Source organism: Podarcis cretensis (genome assembly GCF_951804945.1).
Source record: "Podarcis cretensis genome assembly, chromosome: 1".
Classification (NCBI taxonomy): domain Eukaryota; kingdom Metazoa; phylum Chordata; class Lepidosauria; order Squamata; family Lacertidae; genus Podarcis; species Podarcis cretensis.
The window spans coordinates 48259056-48286665 of NC_137170.1; the positions used below are offsets into that span (position 1 = coordinate 48259056).

The 27610-nt window shown below is 44.2% G+C and overlaps 2 protein-coding genes across 2 annotated transcripts; both read left to right on the plus strand.

The window, feature by feature from the left end:
* Positions 1-4295: 4295 nt before the first annotated feature.
* On the plus strand, positions 4296-13576 carry LOC307223795 (disintegrin and metalloproteinase domain-containing protein 20-like). Its single transcript, XM_079990098.1, has 5 exons — positions 4296-5816; positions 9075-9175; positions 11586-11924; positions 12500-12583; positions 13419-13576. Exons 1-4 carry the CDS (start codon positions 4446-4448, stop codon positions 12501-12503), a joined length of 1815 nt encoding a protein of 604 aa, XP_079846224.1. The 5' UTR covers positions 4296-4445; the 3' UTR covers positions 12504-12583; positions 13419-13576.
* A 3370-nt stretch (positions 13577-16946) lies between these two features.
* SYNJ2BP (synaptojanin 2 binding protein) lies at positions 16947-26141 on the plus strand. Its single transcript, XM_079990479.1, has 4 exons — positions 16947-17149; positions 20427-20563; positions 22254-22349; positions 23616-26141. The coding sequence occupies exons 1-4, from the start codon at positions 17086-17088 to the stop codon at positions 23754-23756; spliced, it is 438 nt and encodes a 145-aa protein (XP_079846605.1). The 5' UTR covers positions 16947-17085; the 3' UTR covers positions 23757-26141.
* The last annotated feature ends 1469 nt before the right edge of the window (positions 26142-27610 follow it).

Below are 27610 nucleotides of genomic sequence, written 5' to 3' on the forward strand. Positions count from 1 at the left end.
TGGCGGTATGAGAAACTTCACAATGTATAATTGTTATACACTCCAGGCAGTTTGCAAAGATCTGTTTAGTGAATTTTTTAAGGGTGTTTTCTTGATTGTGAGATATTACTTGGGTCACACACTGCTGTGGCTATTTCTGGGCAATGGTATCTCCTCTTCACTGTCTTTTATTGTTTATCCTGTTTGATCTGGTGACTGCACATTTAAAAAAAATTCTGTGATTTTATCTGTAGTGTTTGTTGTTCAGAGACATGTTTATATAAATAATAGGCAAATAAACATTTGAAAGCACTAAACTGATAAATCCAGTTGTCAAATATTAGCTATAGCAACCTAAATTTGTTATTACTTCAATAGTTATTACTTCCACTACTGTGCCTTGCAACCCACATCTTCCTGATAGAGCCTACGCCTGTGTGTACAGAGAAACAAATGCTGCCAAATGGTTAAGTCTGGTACCGCACTCTTATTGTAAGAAACCCAAGATGCATCCCTGTGAAGGAGGCTGATTTGCATGTTTGGTGGAGCTGTAACATATGCTTAACTTTAACTGTTGATGTATGTTCAGCAACAAATGAGTGCTTGGGACACTTTTGCCTCCACTCCAGTAACCCTCAATAAGTTTTAAAAGAGCTCATTTCACCCTAAGCACAAGTGCCCCCGGCAGTGCAAGGGTTAAATTCTGCTGAAGATTAAAATGGTCTTCCTTTGTGAAATGAAGATTTGTTGCTTGCTGTTAGATGTACTATTGATGTGCTGAGAGCTTGGAGATCTGCTAACTCCTGCAGTAAAGACCTGTGCTGTAAGTACTATCAGCCAAGATCACTATAAGTGGGCACTTTCTTCCTGGCTGAAATCTCTACCAAGAAGGAACGTGTTTGTTGAGTCACATCGACATCTGGGATCTCACCTGCATTTACAATTGGCTGATGGTGCAAAGACCAGAAGTTGCTACAGGAATGATTTGCTGCTGCTTGCTGGTTGGAATACAAATCTGCACCCGTCACTGATTGCCTAAAGTATTTGCAATGCACCCAGATTAACATACTGGAGATATTATATTACAACACTATCAAGTTGATGCATCTTCTTGAAAATTACAATGGACCTCACATCATGACTGCATCCTTGAATCAACCATGAACAAACAAAGTCAAAGGATTACACTGAAACCTTGGGAGGAGGTGGGCAGTTTTGAACTTTGGGATAACTTTATGGTTTTGTCTATTTTACCAGTCTCTTGTTAATGTGGTTTGCTAAGCTGAATAAATATGGTCATTTGGGCCTTACTTCAGGTAAGTGGAGATGGAAGAACTGCTAATCATAGAATCATAGAGTTGGAAGAGACCACAAGGGCCATCGAGTCCAACCCCCTGCCAAGCAGGAAACACCATCAGAGCACTCCTGACATATGGTTGTCAAGCCTCTGCTTAAAGACCTCCAAAGAAAGAGACTCCACCACACTCCTTGGCAGCAAATTCCACTGTCGAACAGCTCTCACTGTCAGGAAGTTCTTCCTAATGTTTAGGTGGAATCTTTTCTTGTAGTTTGGAACCATTGCTCCGTGTCCGCTTCTCTGGAGCAGCAGAAAACAACCTTTCTCCCTCCTCTATGTGACATCCTTTTATATATTTGAACATGGCTATCATATCACCCCTTAACCTCCTCTTCTCCAGGCTAAACATGCCCAGCTCCCTTAGCCGTTCCTCATAAGGCATCGTTTCCAGGCCTTTGACCATTTTGGTCGCCCTCCTCTGTACACGTTCCAGTTTGTCAGTGTCCTTCTTGAACTGTGGGGCCCAGAACTGGACATAGTGCTCCAGGTGAGGTCTGACCAGAGCAGAATACAGTGGCACTATTACTTCCCTTGATCTAGATGCTATACTCCTATTCATGCAGCCCAGAATTGCATTGGCTTTTTTAGCTGCCACGTACACTGTTGGCTCATGTCAAGTTTGTGGTCAACCAAGACTCCTAGATCCTTTTCACATGTACTGCTCTCAAGCCAGGTGTCACCCATCTTGTATTTGTGCCTCTCATTTTTTTTTGCCCAAGTGCAATACTTTACATTTCTCCCTGTTAAAATTCATCTTGTTTGTTTTGGCCCAGTTCTCTAATCTGTCAAGGTCGTTTTGAAGTGTGATCCTGTCCTCTGGGGTGTTAGCCACCCCTCCCAGTTTGGTGTCATCTGCAAATTTGATCAGGATGCCCTTGAGTCCATCATCCAAGTCGTTGATAAAGATGTTGAATAAGACCAGGCCCAAGACAGAACCCTGTGGCACCCCACTAATCACTCTTCTCCAGGATGAAGAGGAACCATTGATGAGCACCCTTTGGGTTCGGTCAGTCAGCCAGTTACAAATCCACTGAGTGGTAGCATAGTCAAGACCGCATTTTACCAGCTTCTTTACAAGAATATCATGGGGCACCTTGTCAAATGCCTTGCTGAAATCAAGGTAGGCTACATCCACTGTGTTCCCTTCATCTACCAGGCTTGTAATTCTGTCAAAAAACGAGATCAGGTTAGTCTGACATGACTTATTTTTCAGAAATCCATGCTGACTATTGGTGATCACAGCATTCCTTTCTAGGTGCTCACAGACTGTTTGCTTAATTATCTGCCCCAGAATCTTCCCTAGTATTGATGTCAGACTGACTGGGCAGTAATTATTTGGGTCCTCTCTTTTCCCCTTTTTGAAAATAGGGACAACATTTGCCCTCCTCCAGTCTGCCGGGACTTCGCCTGTTCTCCAGGAATTCTCAAAGATGACTGCCAGTGGTTCTGAGATCACATTTGCCATGTTATTCAAACATCTTTTGTGCGATTCTAGGTTTTACGGAATGAGGGTTTGACCTAGTTCTAAATACAATAGGAAAATAATTCCTAGTTACTGACATAAGGGTTATATCTGCATATTCCCATCTACTTTCAGAATGTTAGTAAATAGTGAAAATGGAGGTCCCCATCAAATACATGCTATGTGCATACCCCAAATCCTGCACGCCCTACATGCCTATGTTTCTACTGTCAGTTTATTGGACTCTCTTCCATTTCTTGGTCCTTTGCTTCTCAACTTCCCATTGCACTTAATTTGCAGTCCCAGTCGCAATGCCTCCCCTCCCAGCATGTGACCAAATTGAGATGTAATAGACCAAACGTGCACAGACAGTGGTTTGGATTAAAAATGTCCACAACTTTATTGATCACAGGTATAGGTGGAATTTTGGCTCAGGCATTGGGTGTATATCCATTCCAGCCTTATAAATAATAATAATAATAATAATAATAATAATAATAATAATAATAATAATTTATTATTTGTACCCTGCCCGTTTGGACTAGGTTGCCCGAGCCACTCTGGGAAGCCTTCTGCCAGAGGTGCTGGAACATTTTCAGGGTAGTGCCAAAGATTATGGCCTCACCAAGTTGCTGATCTAGGGTCACCGCTGAAAGCTCTATGGCCCATCAGTCTCATTCTTGGCTTCTGGACAGATACATCCACCGAGATCTGTCTAACGGGTAACCCGGAATATGTTCAGGACAGGGTGATACACCACTTTACCCAAAACCTGAAGACTTGGATTCCACCCAATGCTTTAATCACTAAAAGTTGTGATGTTTTGCTGTGGGGAAGGCAAAACCTCAAGACAGTCCAGTTCATCTGCAGGCAAATTCCTTCCCGCCTAGCAACCATAGCAAGGAAGGCATAAGGAATCAAAATCAGTTAGACGGAATACAACCTAAGGAATAAAGCAGGGTTAAAGCAGCAACCTGAAAAGTGAAATATGGTTAAACATTATAGGACATTGACCTACATATGTAAAAAACAATTAAATATAAGGGAGGAAGGGTAAGATTGCTCTTTGGCCGACAATGCTGCAGAAGGCAAGTGCAGAGAGCTCTTTTAAGGTGTTGCTGCCTGGTGCAGGCATGGCAGAAGCCAATGTTTGGCTAGCCAGCAAGGCACTGCCCAACTGGTGGGGCCTCTGATTGGCCCCTTTGAAGCTGGGGTTAAGAAGAGAAGTTCCACCCTGAGAACATGCTGGCTGGGGGAATGCCCAAAACAGTTGACAAACATGCATGAGTTGACAGCCAGGATGGCAGCAGAGAGCGAGGGGCTGCAACTGCTGCCCACCTGAAAAGAGTGAGCACCCATTTCTTCCTGTGTCCCTTTCACCCAGCCATCTCTGCAACGTCTTTCCCTTTCCACCATGTGCTTCCTCATTCTCCATTCTATTCCTTCTCTGATTCTCCAAGCTCCACCTACATTCTAAAGGTAACTGCAATGACTGTTGCTATGGACAGAACCATCCCTTTCTTTGATGGTCTCATAAACAACCACCTTCTCATCTTTCTGGTCTGCTCTCAACTGTGGGAAGCTTTTGGGGCTGGGATAATAAGCCGAAGCAGGATGCTCTGGAGGTTGCTTTCCTAGTCAGAGAAAATGACTAACCACCACATATGGCAACTGGTGCTGATCTTGTTGAATATTTTGGGTGAGACTGCAGGTCAGAAACCACCACAAGGCTTTATGTATGCCTCTTACGAGGTGACCATCCCAAGAAAACTAGTCCCTAGGTATGGACAAGAACATCATGATGTCACCTACCTACTGCAGATTGAGGGGAAAGGCCATGTAGTGCATCTCAAGCAGAACAGGGGCTTTGTCCCTAAACACCTCCCTGTCTTCACTTACAGTAAGGAGGGAGACCTTCAGGTGGACTATCCTTTCATCAGAGATGACTGCTTCTACCGTGGCTTTGTCCAAGGCAAGCCTTCCTCATGGGTCACCCTCAGCACTTGTTCAGGGGGCCTCAGGGGTCTGCTGCATTTAGAAAATGACACCTATGAAATTCAGCCTGTGCAGAGATCTACTTCTCAACATGTGATGTATAGGTTGGAAGAAATAGAGGGTGCTGCACGTATGACATGTGGGTTAACAGAAGAAGAGCAAAGGCATCAAGAGACCACGATCCAAAATACAGAGAATATAGTGGCTAGGGGTGCTCCAGAAGGAGGTTGGTGGACACACACCCGTTACGCAGAGGTTGCAATTGTTGTGGATTACGAAAGATATGTGAGAATTGATAGAAATGAAACTGTTGCTGCTATGCGAGTTCTAGATGTCATTCATGTTGCTAATTCATTATATGAGCCACTTGGTGTCGTCGTGACTCTTGTTGGATTGGAGATTTGGTCAGAAAAGAACCTCATTGTGATTGATAACAACATTTACACCCTGCTTTCCAATTTCAATGACTGGAGAACAAACACCCTAAATAAACATCTAGAGAATGATGCTGCTCATTTATTTGTATATAAGGGCTTTGGACGTACACGAGGATTATCATATTTAGGAACAATCTGTTGGACTGATCGGGCATGTGGTGTTGAATCATATGTTGGTTATAGTTTGTCTGATTTTTCTAATACATTTACTCATGAATTAGGACATAATCTTGGCATGCAGCATGATTCAAAATACTGTACTTGTGAACGACATGCCTGCATTATGGCTGCAGCTCAGGCAAACACTGATAAGTTTAGCAATTGCAGTTATCAGAATTATTTTGAGCTAAGGAACACTCCATGTTTGTTAATCCCACCAGAGCCTGATAAAATGTATAAGCTGAAACACTGTGGTAACAAAGTAGTGGAAGATGGAGAGCAATGTGACTGTGGTTCACCAGATCAATGCAAGTTGGATCCATGTTGCCAGTCTAACTGCATGCTGCGCCCAGGTGCCACTTGTGCTTTCGGACAGTGTTGTGCTGAGTGTCAGTATCTTCCAGCTCATTATGTCTGCAGACAAGAGGTTAGCAGCTGTGATCTTCCTGAGTACTGCAATGGGACTTCAGGGTGGTGTCCTAAAGATGTTTATGTACAAGATGGCACCCCGTGTAGTGATGGTGTATACTGTTATCATGGAAATTGCACAACTCACAGTGAGCAGTGCAAAATGATCTTTGGCATGGAATCAACAGCTGCTTCAAAGGCTTGCTTCAATGAACTGAATGGTCGAGGGGATCGCTTTGGCAACTGCGGCCTTAGACATGGAATTTATAAGAAATGTAATGCTACGAATATCCTGTGTGGTCGAATCCAATGTGATAATATCGACGAATTACCTTCTTTAGAGCAGCATAACACTATAATTCAAACACAATCTGGAGATAGACAATGCTGGGGTACTGACTACCACAGTGGGATACAAATACTCAATATTGGAGCAGTGAGAGATGGGACTCCTTGTGGCAAGAGGATGATGTGTATTAATGGGGAGTGCAAGAGTGTGTCCCTCTTGAAATATGATTGTAATGTGACAAAATGCCATAATCGGGGAAGATGCAACACTTACAAACATTGTCATTGTGATTATGGCTGGGCTCCTCCAGATTGTCTCAGTGAAGGCTATGGTGGCAGCATTGATAGTGGACCCCCTCCACCACAGAATATTTTTAGCCCAAATTCCAGCACAGCAGCAATTATAGGAGTAATTATATTTGTTTTTTGTGTTCTTGTTGTTCTGGGTATTTATTTCAGGAAGCACTTGAGAGAAATGTTTGTCAGATTGAGAGAAAGAAAGCATGAGCAAGATATTAAAAAAGAAGAAAGTCCAGACTAAATCACAGAATTGAACAATGCATTGAATGTGCCAAACAGATGTGTGTGAAATAATGGACCATATCATGCAGAATGTGGCACCATAGTTAATACACTTATTGGCAATGAGAAGTGCTGGGGAACAGACTACCACAGTGGAAGGGTATACCTGATATTGGAGCAGTGAGAGATGGGACTCCTTGTGGCAAGAACATGATGTGTATTAATGTCGAGTGCAAGAGGGTGGTCCCTCTTGAAATATGATTGTAATGTCACAAAGTGCCATTATAGGTGAATATGCAACAACTACCAATATTGTCAATATGTTTCTGGCTGGGCCCCTCCTGACTGTCTAAACCTGATACTGGAGCAGTGAGAGATAGGACTCCTTGTGGCAAGATGTATATTAAGGGGAATGCTAGAATGTGCCATTCATGTGTAGATGAAGGCTATTGTGGGAGCATTGACAGTGGCCCTCCTCCACCAAACCAGGACACTGTCATTGCAGGAACTGCTGAAGGAATTGAATTTGTTATTAGCGCTCTAGCTGGTGTGTGCCTAGTGATGTGAGGTGAGAATATTATTGAGAATGAGAATAATATTCTTGAGAATATTCTCATTCTCAATAATATTCTCACCTCACATCACTAGGCACACACCAGCTACTGTATAGCAGTGAGAATATTCTCTGCTAGAAAATTATCCAGAGAATATTCTCCACAAACTGTAAATTCAAATGTGAGAACCAGTTTTACAACCCACATTAAAAAAATCTATTAAATAATAAGTTAAGCTGTGATATTGCCAGTGTAAGTAATGAAAAATGAGTTACATTACTGGGCAGTGTGTCACTCATCATTGGCAGTTCTGAAATGTGAGCTACAGAATTATTTATTTATTTTTTTAGTTTTAAAAATGCTATTCATTTAATTTCATGAACATTTGAATTCGTATGTATTTCAACTACAGTGGTACCTCAGGTTACATACACTTCAGGTTACAAACTCCGCTAACCCAGAAATAGTGCTTCAGGTTAAGAACTTTGCTTCAGGATGAGAACAGAAATTGTGCTCTGGCGGCGCAGCGGCAGCAGGAGGCCCCATTAGCTAAAGTGGTGCTTCAGGTTAAGAACAGTTTCAGGTTAAGTACGGACCTGCAGAATGAATTAAGTACTTAACCCGAGGTACCACTGTATATGTAATAGCCTTTTTTATATTTTGGTGTGACCTTATTCTTAGCAATTCTATACCCTTGGTCATACAGTGTTTTGTTTTGTTTTTTACATAAAGTAGCTGTCAGGGGCTCAGGAGCAGAGGCACAGGGAAGAGAGGAGATGGAGAGCGAAGGGGAAGAATCCGAGGGGAGCGTAGGAGAAGAGGACAGTGGACCGAGGGATTCCATGAGCCTCTCCAGCGAATTGGAAGATTCACAGAAGGGGGCACCAGTGGCCAGGGGTAGGGGGTTCCCAAGGGGAATGCCCCAGGAGCAAGGGGGCAGCAGGGACTCCCAGAGCAGTAGCTGGAAATCAGGACCAGCTTCCCCACCAGAGCAGAGTGGGGGGGAAGAGTCCCAAAGATCGGGGCCAGTGCATTCCCCACCAGGGAGAGAAGATAAGGCAGGGCTGACCACGCCTCCATCAGAAAGTCGGACAACGGAGGAGAGGTCAGATCCGGCCAGTGTCCCGGAAGAGGGAAGCAGTGACCGAAGTAGTGTAACAGTTAGGAGAAAGGTCACTGGGCTGGCGCGAGAGGCAAGTTCAAATGTACAGGAGCGCGGGACAGCAGAGAATGAGGATTGGGAACCGGGTCCTAAAGCCCGCCGGAGGGAGGGGGAGGAGCTAAGCGACTCAGCGTCGGAAGAGTCCAGAAAGGGCAATGCCCCAGCGGGCAGGAGGACCCAGAGGAGGAGAGAGCAGCGTAAAAGGTGGAGCAGGGCTAGGATCTTAAACTGGTGTCATAGGGGAGGAGACTCAGACGGGACTTCGCCGATCTAGGGTTTAAGACGTAGGGCTGCACGCTGTGGCTTTGAAATGGAAACTGAACTTCAATAAAGACTTTTGTACATTACTACAGCCTAGCGTTGGTCCTCTGTGAGCTGGGACCTAGAGGCAGCTCTGACAGTAGCTTTAATGCTTTATACACTTAAAGTATCTATACAATTATGTGTAACAGCATGTGAAGTGGCCTTGATTTAAACAGTTGACATTTCTATATTTTTATTTATCAAAGAATATGAATTCATCACATTGCCCCATTAAATAAAAGTATCTGTACAGTTTTTGTTTGCCATCTGAACAAGTTTACCCATAAATAAACATGTATATTAACTAATATCATTTCCAATGCATTAAAATGAATATTCTCCTATTCTAAATGGGAATTCTCTAATATTCTCATTAATTGAGAATATTCTTCAAAAGATTATTCTCTAGAATTTAACATCACTATGTTTGCCTGTGTGTTTATTTGAGATATGGACTGATGCAATGCTGGAGAAGACAGGGCAAGAACCCATCCAACTGAACACAATCAGGAAGATTACTGAACTGAACAATGACAGAATATATAAAAAGTGTGAAAGGGAAATATGCAGATATATTTGACTTTGCAAGTCTTTCATCAGTTCTTAAGAATTGCATTTGGATGTATGGCAATTTGTATTCCTGTCACATCAGTATATGGAAATCTTGTCTTTATCAATAAGAGATAACAAGTGGAGTTCCACAACAAAACATTTCAACTGATTGCTGATGTATGTGTATGTCATCTGATTGCTTGTAGTTGAGAGTGGGTGAGAGCATAAAATACAGTAGTCAGTGATTTAATCTGGGTCATGTACAACGTATGTTTGATTTCTTTGAAAGGCAACTGGGTACTTAATTTGGTCTAGGAGGAGGTCTGAGAGGGCAATTTAAGTTATTTAGCGTTTGACAAGCAGTTTAGAGGAGGGTCTGAGGTTGGTTAGGATTTCCACTTAAAATCCCCCACACTTCAGAATGCATCACATATAATTATTATTAACTTATTCCCTCCTAACACAAACCCAGCTTTCACTGGCATGCAGAATCTTTGTGCTCATTTAGCACACTACCCACACTAGCGTGGGCTGTACTGGTAAGCTATCTCACATGAAACTTGGATGCACAGTGGCCTGCCTAAGCCCCCAGAGGTCCTCTTATTTGACTACGGATCATGCCCAATGCCCCTCCCCAACCGCAAGAGATGGGAAGCTCAGTTGACTGGCTCCCTGCCAACTCAACTATGACCACAACCAATTGACCAGACTAGCCTGTACGTTCAACAAGGGTTGTATTCGACAAAGCAATAAGATGAATGGTTTATTAATACAAAGATTTTGCCTACTGGCCCAAATCCTATCTGAAGACTGTCTTTTTAAAAAAAAAGGAATTATTTTTTGATAGGTTTTTCTAGTCATAAATAAATACATATACATTTTAAAGTCTGGGGGAGGCTGAGCTGCAGCAACTTGCACCCAGTATCACTTCTGCTGTATACTCATTACAACCTGCTGCTCCTCACATCCCATATTCTGCTGGTAGAGGTTGCTCCTGTTTATGTGCTACATGATTCCTTCAAATCATGTACCAAGAAAACAATGTGTACACCTCCATTTTGTTCTATCCATCACTGACCAAGCTCCATGCACATTCAAACTATAACCTACTCTCTCACCATTCTGCGCTGTCCTTTACCAAGCTCCACCTACATTCCAATTGTAAAGCTACTAACTCCTTGCAAGGAACAGAATATATTTCCTCATCCGCTGCCCATTCTGCACCAGAGTGGGGTGCTCTAGTCTAGAGGACTTTTTCCTATCAGACAAAGTGTTGATAATGATCCTATGGAGGAGACTCAGTGAGTCCAATGGTCAGACATTGCCTCAGGACTTTAGGCATAGCTCTTACAATGTGATCATCCCAATGAAACTGACCTCCAGATGTGGAAAACAAGAACCCCGAGGCATTACCTAGCTGCTCAGTTTGAGGGAAAGAGCCATGTGCTGAAGCTCAGGCAAAAGAGGGGCCTTGTCCCTAAAAATGTACCAGTCTTCACTTACACTAAAAAGGGGTCTTTTAACTCCTAAGGTCCCAGGTTTTCCTGGGTGAGAACTTGACCAAAATCTAAATACAAAATAAATACAAAATAAATAAATACAAAATAAATACAAAAAGGGGGGGGGGACCTAGGTACTAACCCATGGGTTATATCCGCATATCCCACATCCTCCAGTCTACTCTCAGAATATTAGTAAAATTCCAAAGAAGGTCCCTTCATCAAATGGATGTTTTGCACCTACCCCAAATCCTGCATGCCATACGTGTCTATTATTACACTGTCAACATATTGAACTATCTCCCATTTCTTGGTCCCCTGCTTCTCAACTTCCCATTGCACTTGCCTCTTCTTCCCATAACCCTTTAACCCAGCTATGTCTATTACACCTTTCCCCTTCCACCATGTGCTTCCCTATTCTCCATTCTATTATTTCTCTGATTCTCCAGGCTCCGCCTACATTCTAAAGGTAACTGCAATGACTGTTGCCAGGGTCAGAATCCTCCCTTTCCTTGTCTAGCTCACATACAACCACCTTCTCATCTTCTTTCTGGTCTGCTCTCAGCTGAGTTGTGGGAGGCTTTTGGGGCTGGGATAGAAAGCTAGAGCAGGGTACTGTATTCTGGAGGTTGCTTTCCACTGTCAGGGAAAATGACTAGCCACCATGTGTGGCTGCTAGTGCTGATCTCATTCAATGTTGTGAGTGGGAATGCAGATCAGAAACCACCACAGGGTTTTAGATATGCCTCTTATGAGGTGACCATTCCAAAGAAATTGACCCCTAGATATGGAGAACAAAATCCCCATGATGTCACCTACCTATTGCAAATTGAGGGAAAAGAGCATGTGATTCATCTCAAGCAAAAGAGGGGCTTTGTCCCTAAACATTTCCCTGTCTTCACTTACAGTAAGGAAGGGGACCTCCAGACGGACTATCCTTTCATCAGAGATGACTGCTTCTACCGTGGCTTTGTCCAAGGCAAGCCTTCCTCTTGGGTTACCCTCAGCACTTGTTCAGGGGGCCTCAGGGGTCTGCTGCACTTAGAAAATGACACCTATGAAATTGAGCCTATTCAGGGATCTACTACTTCTCAGCACATGGTATATAGGTTGGAAGAAAAGGAGGATACTATCCGTATGAGGTGTGGGCTAACAGAGGAAGAACAACGTCGTCAAGAGGCCATGATCCCGGAGAGAGAGCATTTACCAGCCAAACGTTCTGAAAATGACTGGTGGACAGACTCCAGGTATGTAGAAGTTGCAATTGTGGTGGAACAAAAACTATATATACAGCTTGGGAGAAATCAAACTTTGACCAGTGCACGTGTTCTAGAGATAGTCCATACTGCCAATGCATTCTTTAAGCCTCTTGGTGTTGTTTTGTCTGTAGCTGGCTTGGAGATATGGTCAGAAAAGAACCTCATAGCAATTGCTGATAAAATGTCACAATTACTTGAAACTTTCAATACTTGGAGAAAAAACACACTAAATAAACATTTACCTAATGATGCCGGTCACTTATTTGTACATAAGCTGTATGGACAGACAGCTGGATTAGCATTCACAGCAACAATTTGTAGCTCTAACTGGGCATCTGGTGTTGAATCTTATGTGGGTTACAGTGTGTCCTTTTTTGCTGTGCTTTTTGCCCATGAATTAGGACATAATCTTGGCATGCAACATGATGGAACATACTGTACTTGTGAACGAAAATCCTGCATTATGGCTGCTTTTCCAGATGAAGTCGATCAGTTTAGCAATTGCAGTTATAACGATTATTATAAACTAAGGAACTCTAACTGCTTGCTCACTCCACCAACAGCTGATCAAAAAAATAATCTCAATTATTGTGGCAACGAAATAGTGGAAGATGAAGAGCAATGCGACTGTGGCTCACCAGCTAAGTGTAAGTCAGATCCATGTTGCCAATCTAATTGTAGGCTGAGTCCAGGTGCCATTTGTGCTTTTGGACAGTGCTGCACTAAGTGTCAGTATCTTCCAGCTGGAACTATTTGCAGAGCGAAAACTAGCAACTGTGATCTTCCTGAGTACTGCAACGGATCATCACAATTGTGTCCTGAAGATGTTTATATGCAAGATGGTGCCCCATGCAATAGTGCTGTACACTGTTATCATGGGAATTGCGCTACTCACAGTGAGCAGTGCAAAATGATCTTTGGCAAGAAAGCATCAGCTGCTTCAGACAATTGCTTCAAAGTAATGAATGCTCGTGGTGATCGCTTTGGCAACTGTGGCCTGGGACTTGGAACTTACAAGAAATGTAATGCTGAGAATGTCCTGTGTGGGCAAATCCAGTGCGCTAACGTGCAGACACTTCCTTCTTTGGTGGAACACCGCACCATAATTCAAACCTTAATTGGCAGTACCCAATGCTGGGGTGCAGATTACCACTTTGGAATGGATATAATCGATACTGCAGCAGTGAGAGATGGCACCCCTTGTGGGACTGGCATGTTGTGCATTAGTAGGGAATGCAAGAGCATGTCCCTCTTGAAGTATGATTGTAATGTGTCAAAGTGCCATAATCGGGGGAAATGCAACAACCACAAACATTGTCATTGTGATTATGGCTGGGCTCCTCCTGACTGTCTCAATAAAGGCTACGGTGGCAGCATTGACAGTGGACCAGCTCCACAAGGCATGAGTGGTACCGTGATAGCAATTATTGTAGGAACTGCATTTGTCATTTTTGCTGCTATTGGCCTGACTTTGTTTTACAGGACTATACTGCTATATCACTTAAGAAGACTGATTTCAAGAATCCATCCAATAGAATCAATGCAGGAAGTAAGCACACATTAGATCAGAGAAGTGAACAATGCACTCGCTATATCAAAAACTGAGAAAGGAAATTAAGTAGAGTAATATGCAAAACATATATATTTGTGTCTGTAAGGTTTTCATTAGCATTTTTAAACTGATCTTTGATGTAATTTATCTCCAGATAAAATATTGCACTCACTGAAAACCCCCCACAATATGTATATATGTGTGCATATACATATACACATAAACACTTTCAAAGCTCTCTGTAACACCAATGTTTTTTTTTTAAAAAAACCATGATAATGAATGACATAAAATAAGAACATAGGAAGTTGCCTTGTATTAAGTCAGACCTTTGGTCCATCTAACTCAGTATTGTCTACACAAGACACAGGCAAACTTGGCCCTCCAGATGTTTTGGGACTACAGCTCCCATCATCCCTGACCACTGGTCCTGTTAACTAGGGATGATGTGATTTGTAGTTCCAAAACATCTGGAAGGCCAAGTTTGCCTATGCCTGGTCTATACTGACTGATAGTCTCCAGGATTTCAGACTGAGGTCTCTCCTAGCCTTACCTGGAAATGTTAGGGATTGAACCTGAGACATTATACATACAAAGCAGATGTTCTACCACTGACCTAGGGTTCTTCACCATTATCGGGCAAAGAGATAGCTCAGTCAGTAGAGCATTGGATTCTTAATCTCAGGGCTGTGGGTTTGAGCCCTATGTTGGGCAAAATACTCCTGCATTACAAGGGGTTGAACTAAATGACCCTCGTGGTCCCATCCAACTCTACAATTCTACAAGATTTGGTCAACAATAAAATTACATTGAGAAAACAAATACATCATAAATGAATAGATCAGATTAGTACATCAACATTGCTGGTTCAACCTTCAGGGAAAGCCTGAGTGGAAAGATAAGTTTTAAGCAGGCACCTAAATGCCACTAGTACAGGAATCTTCTTGATGTTCACTGGAAGCATATTGCAATAGGCAGGTGCCACATCACTAAAAGCCCTGCTATTAATGAACCTAAGACAAACCTTGGGAGCAAACGGTACTACCAGGAGTGTCTCTCCTGAAAATGAAGTGACCACCAGCAGCATACAAGTGGTAAGGCATTCTTAGAAGTAGCGTGATGCCAAGCTGTTCAAGGCTTTATATACTAACAGCAAGACATTAAACTTGACTCAGTAGCATACTGGAAGTCAGTGCAGCTCTTTCAGTTAGTTGTTATATGCATGGCTGGCCCATCCATGAGGTGGGGGTGAAGCAGCAGCTTCAGGCAGCTGAAGCCCCCAAGGTGCTGTCCCCGCAGGCACCTCATCCACTCCAATGGACAAAATCTCATGAGATCTCATTGAGCTAAGATATTGGCACCACAGCTGGCGGAGGTGGGTGGAGAAGAGGCAGTGCTGGCAGCAATGCGGGCAGCACGGCACCATTTCACCTCAAGTGGCAAAATGGGATGCACCACCCCTGGTTATACATATGTAATTAGTAGAGCACCCCTTTCAACAGCCTCGCTGCTTCATTCTGCACTAAGCTACAGCTTCTATATCAGTTTTAAGGGCAGCCCCAGAGGGAGCATATTGCAGTAACCCTATCTGGAGGTAACCATTACCGTATTCACGGCCCCATAGGACGCACCGCCCCATAGGACGCACCTAGTTTTTTTTTGGGGGGGGGAAATAAAGGGAAAAAAAATTATTTCCCCCCCAGAGCTTCCCCTCGACCCCAGCCCCCAGAACAGGCTGCCGCCCCAAGCCTTGCGCGCCCGGCAGGACCTCCCGCCGGGTGCGCGAGGCTTGCGGACACCTGCCCGAAGCAGGGGGCAGGCTCCGTAGCTCTCCCTGCTCCCGCTCCCCCAGTGTGCCCCAATCTGTTCTAGAGTTCCCTCAACTCTCTGGAGCAGATTTTGGGAGGCCATACAGGGGGAGGATGGGGGAAGTCATGCTACACAGGCAGCTATCCTTACACTGATTGGACATAGTAATTGAATACTGCCCATAGATTTGAGTGTCATCAGCATCCTGAAGACCCATGTTCCAAATCCCCTAATGACTACTATGACCTCACTCTTCACAATCCTTCCAAAAGTAACCTCCATAACACTGTGTAACACTTCATGTATTGGATGAAGTGGACAGTAATCCACGAAAGTTTATGCCATAGTAAATATATTCATCTTTATCGTGCCAGAAGGCTTTGCTTTTTCAGCAAAACAGGGAAATGAAAATGAAGGCTAAGCTTTTTGTAACAGAAAAGAAAGGATTTTTAATGATAATATGTTTACAATTGATTTTTCAACCTAAAATCAGTACACACACACCTTTTACCTTCCTCTTTCATACAACACAATGTGAATCAAACAAACCAGAAGTCATAAGGTAACCATACCATTAACAGTGGTATAACATATGCCTACTCAAAAGAAATTCACACTGGATTTAATGGGATTTACTCCTACGTAAATAGATCTAGGATTGTAGTCTACCAGTGACATCTTCATACAGCTACCATAGCTTCCCATTCCTCCAGAATACAGCAAAAAAAACACAAAAACAAAAACCTTGCATTTTACCATTGGCAGAGGGCTCAGGGTATCAGTTTTCCTCGTAGGGGTTCCTCTAACAATCTCTGTCACGACCTCGGGTCGCTCCAGCCGTTTTTGTCACGGCTCCTGGAACCACGAAGCTCTTCAAGCCGTTTCCCTCAGAGCTGAGAGATCTAGACTTCTCTCCCTCGCTTGCTGTGATCCACAGGACAGGATTTCTCCCCTGCCTCAAGAGTGTCAGCCTGCTCCCTCCAAGCCTCAGCTGGTCCAAGTCCTCCCCCAAGCGGTGGTTTAGTAGCCAGGGAGCCAGACGTCCAAAGTTTGCATGCTGCGTTTCATGCGTAAAATAAAAGAATAAAATTGACGAGGAGCTGATGGATGAGGCGACCTCCCTGGCCTGGGCTGCTTCTGCTCTGCCCACCCCTCCTGGCGCGCAGGCGGGTCTTTGTGGGACCGCTTTGGGTTTTATGTAGAACATTTGGGATTTAGATGATGGAAGTGGCGTCCCGTTTTTGAAAAATAGGCGCAATTCCTCACAGACGATGAACCTGAAGCCCTCTCCTTACTACTTGCAAACAGTACTGCCTAAAATGTTGTCGCTACTGACTGCCTTTATATTTTGTGAGAGGACGGTCTAAATCATTAATTATTGTTAATTATTATTAATGGTTATTATTGATTATTATTCAAACCACCGCCCTTATATTTCGTGAGAGGGCGGCTTACAACATAATATAAATACTTCCATAAATAATAAACGAACGAATGGGACCCTCAGGATTACGGAAACGAAACGTCTCTCCCTGCACCTGAGGAGACGACTGCCTGAGGGGGAAGGGCCCGCGCGCAAGTTGCCAAAGCCCGTTGAGGACTACGAGTCCCAGAATCCTCAGCGGCCGCCTTCCTTTCCTCCTGTCGCGAGGCTGATAAAACTGAAAGTGCTGCCGCCGCTGTTGCTGCTGCTGCTGCGGCAGCTGCCGCTTTGGTCCGGTTGTTTCACCTTCAAACGCGCGGAGAAGGGGCGGCCGGGCGGGAGGCAGCGCCGCTGAGGAGCAAAGCATGAACGGGGGAGTGGATTACCTCCTCTCCGAGGAAGTGATCCATCTCACCAGAGGACCTTCAGGTACAACTCCAGAGTGGGGGGTGGGGTGGGGTGGGGAGAGGGCGGCCGCGTGGGCTTGGATCGCAGCCTTTCGCTTCCGAGATCTGACCCGGCCAACTTCCCCGAGCGCCGAGCAACCACCAACTTTCGGATCTGGGTCCTGACTCTTGAGTTAGTAGGAAAGCGCCCGGCTGAGGCCTGTATACTTTTTGTCCTTGCGAAGCCGCTTGTACAGAACTTCACTGCGTGGGCGAGAGGACGCCTCTGTTTGGAAATGTTAATAATAGACTGTGCCGACTCGGTGCAGCTTTTTCGGCCTCTCTCTCCCCCGCACCCCTTGCAGCACGAGAGAGAACGGTTCCCACGGCATTGCAATCTGGCTCACATCACATTGCCTACCATTTTAAGTCGCTACATCACATGCTTACCATTTTGAGTATTATATAGTTACTGGATCGAAGGCTTTAAACTTAACCTTCGGTCTCACTCAGAATTGCATTGATTTCTTAACAGGGCAAGCACATTTTTGTTTTTCTGAGAATATATTTGAGGCAAACTGCATGTATTTGCAGGTGCAGTGGAACTCTGTATGATCTACCCACACACACCAGCAGCAGAATGCAAGACTGAGATTGCAGTCCTGTGCACACTTCCCTTGTACTAAGTTCCCTTGAATGCAAGGGAGCTTCTGAATTAGAACATAAGAAGAGCCTGCTGGATCAGGCCAAGGGCCCATCTAGTCTAGCAGCCTGTTCTCATAGTGGCTAACCAGATACCTGTGGAAAACCAAGCAGGATTTAGTCACAAGAGCAGAGCACTCACCCCTCCTATATACACAGATGTATAGGCTTCCACTTGCTGCACGATAGAAGAGTGAGATAGAGCTGTTGCAGAAAGAAAGGAACTGCCCATATCCTATCATATTTGCTACAGTTCAGAATTTGCCCCAAATTAAAGCTCATAATTCCTCCTTTGAATACTAAGATTCATACAGTACAGGCTACCTTTTCGCAACTTTGGTTCATTTTGATTGCTTTCTAATTTAGCATATTTGACAATTTCATATCATGTGGCGTTGATTATTTCCTTTTAACATTGCCCGATGGACTAATCCCAATGCTAATATGAATTGTGACCTGTGCTAATGGCATTCTCCAGTAGAAGAGTAGAATCAGGGTGTACTCATCACTCTCTGGCTCAAAATGATTTCTATTAACATCATAAAATATCTTACCCTGCCATTGCCTTAGTAAAAAGGCAAGCCTCTTTTTAACCAGGATTTGCAAATCCTGCTTTCAAATTTTGATTAAAGTTGGAACCTTGGTTTAGACATTGGGTGCAGATAGAAAAGGTGAAGCACGTTATGGCTGACTGGGAAGGGAGGGAGCATTTGAGCCTGCTGCTGACTTTTGTGTTTAAAAGTTTGGCAGCATCTGGAATGGAATCTAGGATTTGAGAACAGCTTCAGGTTATGAGCGGACCTCCAGAATGAATTAAGTTCTTAACCCAAGGTACCACTGTACTAGTGGTTGCAGACTGGATCTGCACCCCACTTACCCCTCTCATTGTCAACTCTTCTTTGTAGAATCTCCTGAATACTTTTCTGTAGAAATTTGGCCTTCTTGATTGCCTGTCCTTTGCTGCCTGGAAAAGTGAGATGGCATGAATAATGAACTCTAGGCTAGTAGGATTCAACTGTTTCAGGGCCAGGACTATGCATCAACATGGGGCTTTTCTTCCTTCCTTCCATATATATCCTTCGCTCTTTAGAGTGACCAGAAGCAAAGGCAGCAGGGCTGCTGTATTTTTGACAGCTGTATAAAAGAGGGGATTTTTTTTGTGTGGGCACAGCTTGACATGCAAGAGTGAAGATACCAAAATATTTTCTTTGATACATATATAATAGGTGAAGGAAATCTGTCACCTGTATCTGGTCACTATTTCTCACCACCACCATCATTCCCCTTTAAAATTAACAAAGTGGAGCCACTGATGTGACCGACCATAGACTGGGCCCCAATCCACTCACTTTACTCTCTGTCTCTGAAATGCTGCTTGTTGCTCACAAGCAATTTCTCACTAACAGTCCAAATTTGGTCTAGCCAAACCTTCCCCAACTGGGTGCCCTTCAATATTTTTTGGCTACCAGTGCTGTTAGCCACAGCCAGCATCTCTGATAGTTGGGGATGATGGAAGTTGTAGTCCAAGGCATCTGCTTGGGGAAGGCTGGCCTAGCCTGCTAAAATTCTTAGCAACTGACAAGGCAACCTGCATCAGAACTATTTGATCTTGCACAATCCTCATAGGATTAAGCCATTTTCTAGTACAGATGAAGGATCACATGTTTGACCACCTTGTATCATCATCCTCATTATCTGCACATGAGCAGAGATTTAATCCTAGCCTTTCTTCTTCCCATGCTCAGAAGGCATTTGAGCCGAGGGAGCAGTCACACATGGAATCTACCACTTGAGAATACAGACCATGAAGTTCTGGGACCATGTAGTGTGCTTTTCTTCTTGGATGAGCCTCAGGATATAAAAACAGTAAACGAGGGGCAGAAAAGTGATTTAAACATTACTCTTGATTTTGTGTATATATGTTGATAAATGCACAATTCATTTTTTTGTCTTGCAAAATAAATTGCAACTAGATATTCTGTCATTACACCCATAACCTAGCTTTAAGGGGGCATTAGGTGAATAGCTAATACAGTGGTACCTCAGGTTAAGAACTTAATTCGTTCTGGAGGTCTGTTCTTAACCTGAAATTGTTCTTAACCTGAAGCACCACTTTAGCTAATGGGGCCTCCTGCTGCCGCTGTGCCGCCAGAGCACAATTTCTGTTCTCATCCTGAAGCAAAGTTCTTAACCCAAGGTAATATTTCTGGGTTAGCGGAGTCTGTAACCTGAAGCGTATGTAACCCGAGGTACCACTGTATATTTGAGTTTCTAACACTGGCTTTGTCTGATTAAGGTATGTGGAATGCACGAATTCAATTTTACACAAGGAGACATTTGCCTGACCTCACTCTTACGTGAAGATCGTGTATCCAGAAAGAAGGCCCTAAAACTATTGTAATTTCAGGCTTCTTTCCAAACCGTGTTACTTAACATTAAAGTGAAAAATATGCTTTTACTAGAATTGGTTTTTTTTAAAAAGATAGCATTGGCCTCGATCCCAGCTTTTGGCGTAGATTTCTACTGGCATAGAAGGATGGCCTCAGTTGGGTATTTTGGGTGCCTGGCCTTTTGCTAGTCTTGGTTCTCATTTCTGTTTACCTTGTTCTTGTTCTTAGGTTTGGGGTTTAATATAGTCGGTGGAACAGACCAGCAGTACATCTCCAATGACACGGGCATCTACGTTAGTCGAATCAAAGAAGATGGAGCTGCCGCCCTCGATGGACGCCTGCAGGAGGGGGACAAAATTTTAGCAGTAAGTAGTTTAGGCCCCTCCACAGAAATGGTTTCAGGTTCAATAATAACAGTTTCCTCAAAACTGGCTCAAGGAAACTGACCTTTGTAAGGGTTTTTTGTGAGTGGAACTCAAGCCCAGCTGAGTTTTTGGTTTCTTTACGGGTTTGCTCTCCTTCTGAGCATCCGCTCTGGCTTGGTTTGCCTCCTCAGTGTGACTTTATTTTACAACAAATGCATGGAGGCATTTCTCCGCCTTTCCAGAGGCAGGTGATCCAAAGCTGGGAGCTAATTCCTCCTGCCTGAGAGTTGTTTGTTTCTGCAATGAAAGGAAGGGATCTTCTGGGTAAGATACTGATGCTGTTCCTCCACCCTTCTAGAAGTTTGGACTGTTTGCCTCTGCGGGAAAAGAAACCTTACTGATATTTTCCAAGTTTTCTCCCCCCCCCCCCCAGCTGAAATTTAAAGTAGCAAATATTGCCTCACAGTAAAGGCTCTGTTGCACATTGAAAATGTAATATGTACTCACTGATGCCCTTAGGCCGTCACACATCATTTTTCATTATGTGAGCCATATAAAAATGTGCTATAAAGAGCCACAGTTTTCCCTAGTGTGTTTCTAGAGTATGCATTGCTCTCGGTTTGAAACCACTGTTTAACTTACGCAGCTCCATTCATGTATGTGGTGTTTTCAAGAGTAAGACAAGCAAATAAGACAAGAGTCCCTACTCTAAGAAGCTCACAAATCTAATTCTTCACATTGGTGCATGCTGGGAAACAGAAGGAGAGGCAAGGTGACCAGGGATGCAAAAATGCAGTGTGAGAACCAAGTTTCACTGGTTGAGGGTGGAATTTCGCTGCCCCAAATCTCTAGTTCTATTTGTCAACTTACTATTATTTTTGCTTCACATGCAAATTGTCTTCATGGCATCACACTGTGCATGCAATTGTGAGGGTGGGGAGATATGTAACCACGTTTCTCATAACTCTGGAAATGTGCTAACTTTTAATATTTACATTGGCAGTATTTTTATTGAGCCCTCTTTCTAAACATTACTCTTGATTTTAAGTAGAAATACTCATTTATAAGCAACTTTCTTCTGGAGGCAGTGATGTGGCTATGTGGACATCCCTACTGCTTTGATTTGTTTTTGTCTGAGCCCATATGGTTGGATTCTAAGGCTTTCCTGCTCCTCAGTTTATGTATGTGTGTGTCTGCCCCATCCAACCCTTCTGTTCTCACCTGGAAAATAGGTGACCTATGACAAATCCACAGCATCTAACAAAAAGAAGGTACACTTAGGCTGGGATAGTAATTGATTCAAATTGGATTTGTTTAGAGGTACTTGTCGGAATACTATCGTATTGTCTGCTTATTTTACAGTGCAGTACTTAAAACAGATAGGAATTCTTAATTGTTCTCAATGAGATTTATCCCAAGTAACGTACATTTACTGCTGAACACATAAAGCTTTCCAAAACCAGCGTGATTTCACAAGCGTGGGTACTTGCCGATAGTTAAGAAGTTATGGATTTTCTGTTTCAATAATATATGGAGAATCCTGGCCATTTCACTGCCTGTTCCCAAAATGTAAAAGGGTGTGAAGCCCTTTGAACACTTACATACTGTGTCAATGCTATGTACAATCCAGCATCTAACCTGGCTTGCCTGTGTATGCCTAATTTGTTGTTTTAAAATGGTTTTTTCTCAGGTTAATGGGAAGGAGCTGAAGAACATGCTGCACCAGCACGTTGTGGATCTGTTCAGGACTGCGGGTGATAAAGTATTACTAAAGGTTCAACATAGGGTGTGTATTATTTTGTTTCTTGGAACTTACCGCTATAGCTTGAAAGGTTATGCCCTGCCAACTGCTGCTTCTGAGGTAATCCATGAAGGTGAGGAGCCTTAAGAAGATGGGGGGCAGAAAGAGTTCCTATCTGGCTGTACATATATTTTAAACATGAAACTTTTCAATCCCTGTGTTACTCGGGGTGCCCTTTTTTCTGGTGTTCTTCCACCCACTGGAAAGATTTTGGATTGTGTAGTCTCAAGGCAAATGAGGTCACTACTTTGCTGAAGCTAAGCAGGTCTGGGTTTAGTCAGTATCTGGGTGGGAACCTGAGAAACCAGTGGCTGCCACCCTGAGTTTAATGATGGAAGGAAGTCTGTCTATAAATGTAATAAGCTAAACAAATATTTGTTGTTGGTATGCCCCCATGGCAGTGTTGGGGAGCCTGCAGGGCTAATCCGTCCCACCAGGTGGCCTCATTTGACCTGCCAAGCCATATTGGCCAAGCCACATCCTCCTGTCCCACACCTGACTTCATATATAACATGAGGTGAGGGGAAGGTAAAGATGTGGCTGCGTCTAAAAAGGGTTTGCAAGCACCTGTTAGGCAGCACCTACAAAGCCCTGTGCTGCAGTGTGATGTGTCTTCAAGAGTGTCTCTCAGTTCTCTTGTTTCCTAACACTGTAAATGATTGCTGTTGCCACACACATGTGGTCACCTTCAGAATAAATCTCACTCAACATGTGATATGCTGAAGGTAAAATCCTCTCCTTGATTACTGTAGCATGGAAAAAGATTTTCCAACATCAGCATCATAATTATATAAAAAAAGAGTCTCTCTTGTCCCAAGCAGGATATGATCCAAAGTTTGAGGTTGAAGGTTGTTGGTGGGCTTTGTGGGAAAAGTGGCTGTTGAGGAAGGCGTCTGCAGTCTGCCTTCAACAATGACAAGAAGCCATTCTCTAGAGGTGGGAGACTTTATGACTTATCTCAAGCATAATTTGGAGGCTAGATTTGGCGAAGGTAGGAAATTGAAAAGAAAAAAAGAAAGTTCGGGTAGTCTCATCATTGTGCAAAGAGCACAAGCCGTCTAGGGTTAATGAATGTTCAGCTTTGTTGAATACTAACTTGGAGCAGAATCTCTTTGTTGAATACTAACTTGGGTTTCCTGACTTGAGGGTGTTGCTCCTGCTTGGCTTGAGAAGTACGTGATCCTTAGAAATTGCTTCAGGTTTCTTGCTCTGGCTTGGCTGTCCTCAATGCTGCTCTCCTTCCTGTTTCAGCTGCTGCCCCAGAACGGTCCCTCAAGCCACCGAGGGGACGGAGACCCGGGAGGCCTTCCTTTGGCGGTTATCTTAGTGCCAGGGCTGGCCATAGTGGCGGCTGCCGTGTGGGCCTTCGTGAGATACCGGCAACGGGTGTGACTTGACACCACTTCTTCTGGAAGACCCACAGATCTACAAAATAATTTAAAGAGAGCAAATCAACAATCTTATTCTGGACTGACATGGGGGAGGGAAGGAGAGAATCATTGCCTGATGTAAAGTTGCTGCTGCTTGTGATGTTGCGTATTTCATGTATATGGAGGTACAGTGATTGTTTCTGGACTTGGGATGTCCCACTTCACGGGTTCTGCTGAAGATGGCATAATCGCCTTCTGATTTTTCTTTTTCTTTTTTTGTCCCCTGAATGTTTTTGAAATGTGGGCCGGGATGCACAAGATCTATACAGCTAGCGTCTCGTGACCAGAGAGGGCTTTTGTCATCCTTCTACTGCCTCTTGACAAGCTGCTTCTGTAACTTAGGCAAAACTTCTGGAGAAGTTGCGAGCCCAGCTGTGGTTTGATGGTGCTGTGGGGAGTCAAAATGCCTTGGAGCAGGCAGCAGCTTCTGCTTGCCTGTTCAAAGAGCCTCTCTGGATTACAGAGGCAGCATCTAAGTGGGTTGTTTTTGTTTTTTTGGTAAATGAAAGAAAAAAGGGGAAATGCTAAAAATAAAATTTCAAGTTTTCTCACAGCCCATACACATGCCCCTTGTACTGGGAGAGGAATGTATATAATGGTTGTGGTGGGCAGACTATTCTTTCAAAGGTATGCCTTAGAGAAGGATACTGAGTTTAGTCTAAGGCTTTTTAGACTAAAGTTCCCACTTCAGGTGGATTGCTGGTACAAAATAAGCCATAAGTGTTGGGATTGCCCTGAAAGGGCAGGGGGTGGCATAGCTTAACAGGGCCATGTGGGGAAGGGAATGAGGTGCCAGCTACAGGGGCTGCTTAGGTTTTGTTCATGGACTTGGAAATACGTTCCATTGAAATTGGTGGGGTTGACTCCGAAGTAAGTACATGCATAGGATTTAGAGTACAAGGAAAAGGTTCAAATGAGATGTAACAGGAAGCCCTAGTTACAATGAGGGATCGTGCTCAGCTTCTTGAGAAGAAGCATGAATCCATTGGGGTGGAAAAAGCATGAAATATTAAGTAAGCCTTCCCCAAACTGGTGCACTCCAGATGCTAGTAGGACTACAATTCCCATCATCCTTGACCATGCCATCTCAGGGTGATGGGAGTTGGAGTCCAGCAACATCTGGAGGGCATCAAGCTGGGGAAGTTCATTAAGGCAAAGCAACACTTGGGGGTCTAATCAAAGAGTGCAGCTTTCCGTTTATGGAAAGCTATATTGGGGTAGAATATTCATTTTCCCTGTGATACTTCTCTGCCAAAGTGGATGCACCTTCATGAGGGGTGTTTGTCTACCCAACACTACTCTTTATGGAGAAGAACTGGGTGATGTGGCTTCTGGGAAGCGTAGCGATAGCTAATATTTACATGGGAGAATTAATTTGGTGACACGTTTACTTTGGAGAAACAAAGCTAGCCTTGCCCACTCTGATTGTACATCTGCCCAGGAGATGCCTGTGCTACCAATTTCATGCTTCCGGCCAAGTCAGCCTTGGGGCAGGGGAGGAGAAAGTTCAGCTAACTGTCACTGGGCTGTCATGGTTCGACTAGGTGTGTTGAGCTAAACTCACCTGGCTGCCTTGAACAGTTTGGGCAGGAAGATCAATGCTTGAACTGAAGATCAGCGACTGCAAAACCCAGAGGACAGTGTGTGTCATACTGCATCCTTATTAACCCAGTTCATCCATCATGGTTCTTGACACCTTTAGGAAGTAGGAAAATATTACGCATAGCCCCATTGCATCCCCTTACCTTTGCTTAAGCAGTGATAGTATTGAGTGTTATAGTCAACTGACAGCTAACCTTGCAATGATCTGGGGTAAATTCAGTGTTCATTTCAGAAGGACAAAAGCTGTAATCCTAAGCACAGTTACTAGAAAGTCAATCCAATGGAACTCTGGAGATTCCTTCTAAGAAATCATGTTTTGGGTGGAGAGATCAAATTAGTTCCCACGGTCCTGGAGTACTGAGTATGTCTTTCAAGTAATGAACATTGCATGTTCATGCCACACATCATCTGACTGAAGAGCCTGAATAGATTCCTGTAAATGCCCAGTACAGTTTTTGAGCCATAATCCATGGGCCTTGCTGCGACGAACCATTTTTAAAATAGAGGTTAGATGATGTTGAGATGGGACACAAAGGAAAGGCAGCGACAACTTCACTTTCAAGACAATTAACCTTCCCAGGTGGATTGCATTTTACTGTTTGATGGCTTGAGCAGCATCCGTTTCACGTTTCTTTAAGCGAATATGTTTCCTGTACTTTGCAAAAGAACGTTGATGTGAGAGATCTGTATGATGCCAAAAAATAAAATAAAATCACATATGCAATATATATATTGAGACTATAAACTGTAGTCTTACAGTGCTTTGCTTTCCTAATCTCTTAGCTTTTCTTTACAGGATTTTGAGGAAATGCTTGAGGTATTTGTCATGACTGGTGCTTGGCTAGTGTAGAGCCCCCACCCCTTTCCTGAACTTGAAAGAAGGGCTATAGCTTGGTGGTAGACCATCTACTTTGCATGGAGAAGGTCCCATGTTCAGTCCCCGGGATCTCCAGGTAGAGCTGGAAGAGACTCTTCTGAAAATCCTGGTGAGCTGCGGCCAGTCAGTGTTGACAATGCTGAGCCTTATGAGCCAGTGGTCTGACTTCCTAGGGAAACTGGTTCCAGCAACCAGAACTTAGTGCCATTAATATTATGCATTTGCATATCACTTTCCAGTCCAAAGGTCCCCAAACCAGCAAACATATGAACAAAACAAAATACCGTATTTTTCGCACCATAGGACGCACCGGACAATAGGACGCACCTTGTTTTAGAGGGGGGAGAACAAGAAAAAAAAAATCTCCCCCTCTCTGCCCAGCGCCCCTTCAGTGAAGCGGCAGGAGGTGCTGCGCAGAGAGGGGGAGAACTTTCCCCCTCTTGTTTTCCCGCTCTAAAACAAGGTGCCGTTTAAGGTGCGTTCAGGCGGCTACCTTGGAAGCCTGGAAAGCGAGAGGGGTCGGTGTGCACTGACCCCTCTCGCTCTCCAGGCTTCAGGTTCCTTTCGACCTGCTCTTTGGGGATGGCGGGGGGAAGCCCACCACCAGCCCCAAAGAGCAGGTCAGGGAGCAGCGGAAAGGCGCAGCGGAGAGGCTCCTGCCATAGCCGCGCATCACCTCTCCAGCCGGGAGAGGGTTGCGGGGTGCTTCTTTAGCCCCCCGCGCGCTCTCCCGGCTGGAGAGGTGACGCGCGGCTATAGAGGCTCCTGCCATAGCCGTGCGTCACCTCTCCAGCCGGGAGAGGGTCGCGGGGCTATGGCGTCTTCGCTCCATAGGACGCACACACATTTCCCCTTCATTTTTGAAGGGGAAAAAGTGCGTCCTATAGAGCGAAAAATACGGTATATAGTGAGCTACAGGAAAATGTGATTCAGCAAGGGAATCGCAAGGAAGAGAGTGGTGTCCTGTTTGTCGGCTTCCCCAGAGGCATCTGCTTGGCTGCTGAGATAACAATATTGGTGGGCTGGATGGGCCTTTGGTCTGATCCGGCAGGGCACTGTTTAATAATCAAACCCTAATGAAATTCAAATCTCACCATCCAGCTCAAGATGACTGTCAGAAATCAAAGTCACATAAATGTTTGGCTAAAAATCAGTGCAAAATAGAAAGTGGACAGCTGGCACCTCCACTAGCAATAGGTGACGTCAAGTGATTCCCATGGAAGGAACGGCAGGATGGGAAGGGGAGTCCTTGGCCACATTCTCTGCTGCAACAGCCAGTGACCTCTGCAAGCAGCAGGGCAAATGGAGATTTGTTGGTATCTTGGCCCCTCCCTCTT

Coding starts and splice junctions, on each gene's coding strand:
- LOC307223795 (XM_079990098.1), top strand. CDS start 4,446: ATGACTAACCACCACATATGGCAACTGGTGCTGATCTTGTTGAATATT. Junction 5,817..9,074: donor ATTATGTCTGCAGACAAGAG/GTTAGCAGCTGT, acceptor TGTTTATTTGAG/ATATGGACTGATGCAATGCT. Junction 9,176..11,585: donor AATGACAGAATATATAAAAA/GTGTGAAAGGGA, acceptor CTTCACTTACAG/TAAGGAAGGGGACCTCCAGA.
- SYNJ2BP (XM_079990479.1), top strand. CDS start 17,086: ATGAACGGGGGAGTGGATTACCTCCTCTCCGAGGAAGTGATCCATCTC. Junction 17,150..20,426: donor TCTCACCAGAGGACCTTCAG/GTACAACTCCAG, acceptor TCTTGTTCTTAG/GTTTGGGGTTTAATATAGTC. Junction 22,350..23,615: donor TACTAAAGGTTCAACATAGG/GTGTGTATTATT, acceptor TTCCTGTTTCAG/CTGCTGCCCCAGAACGGTCC.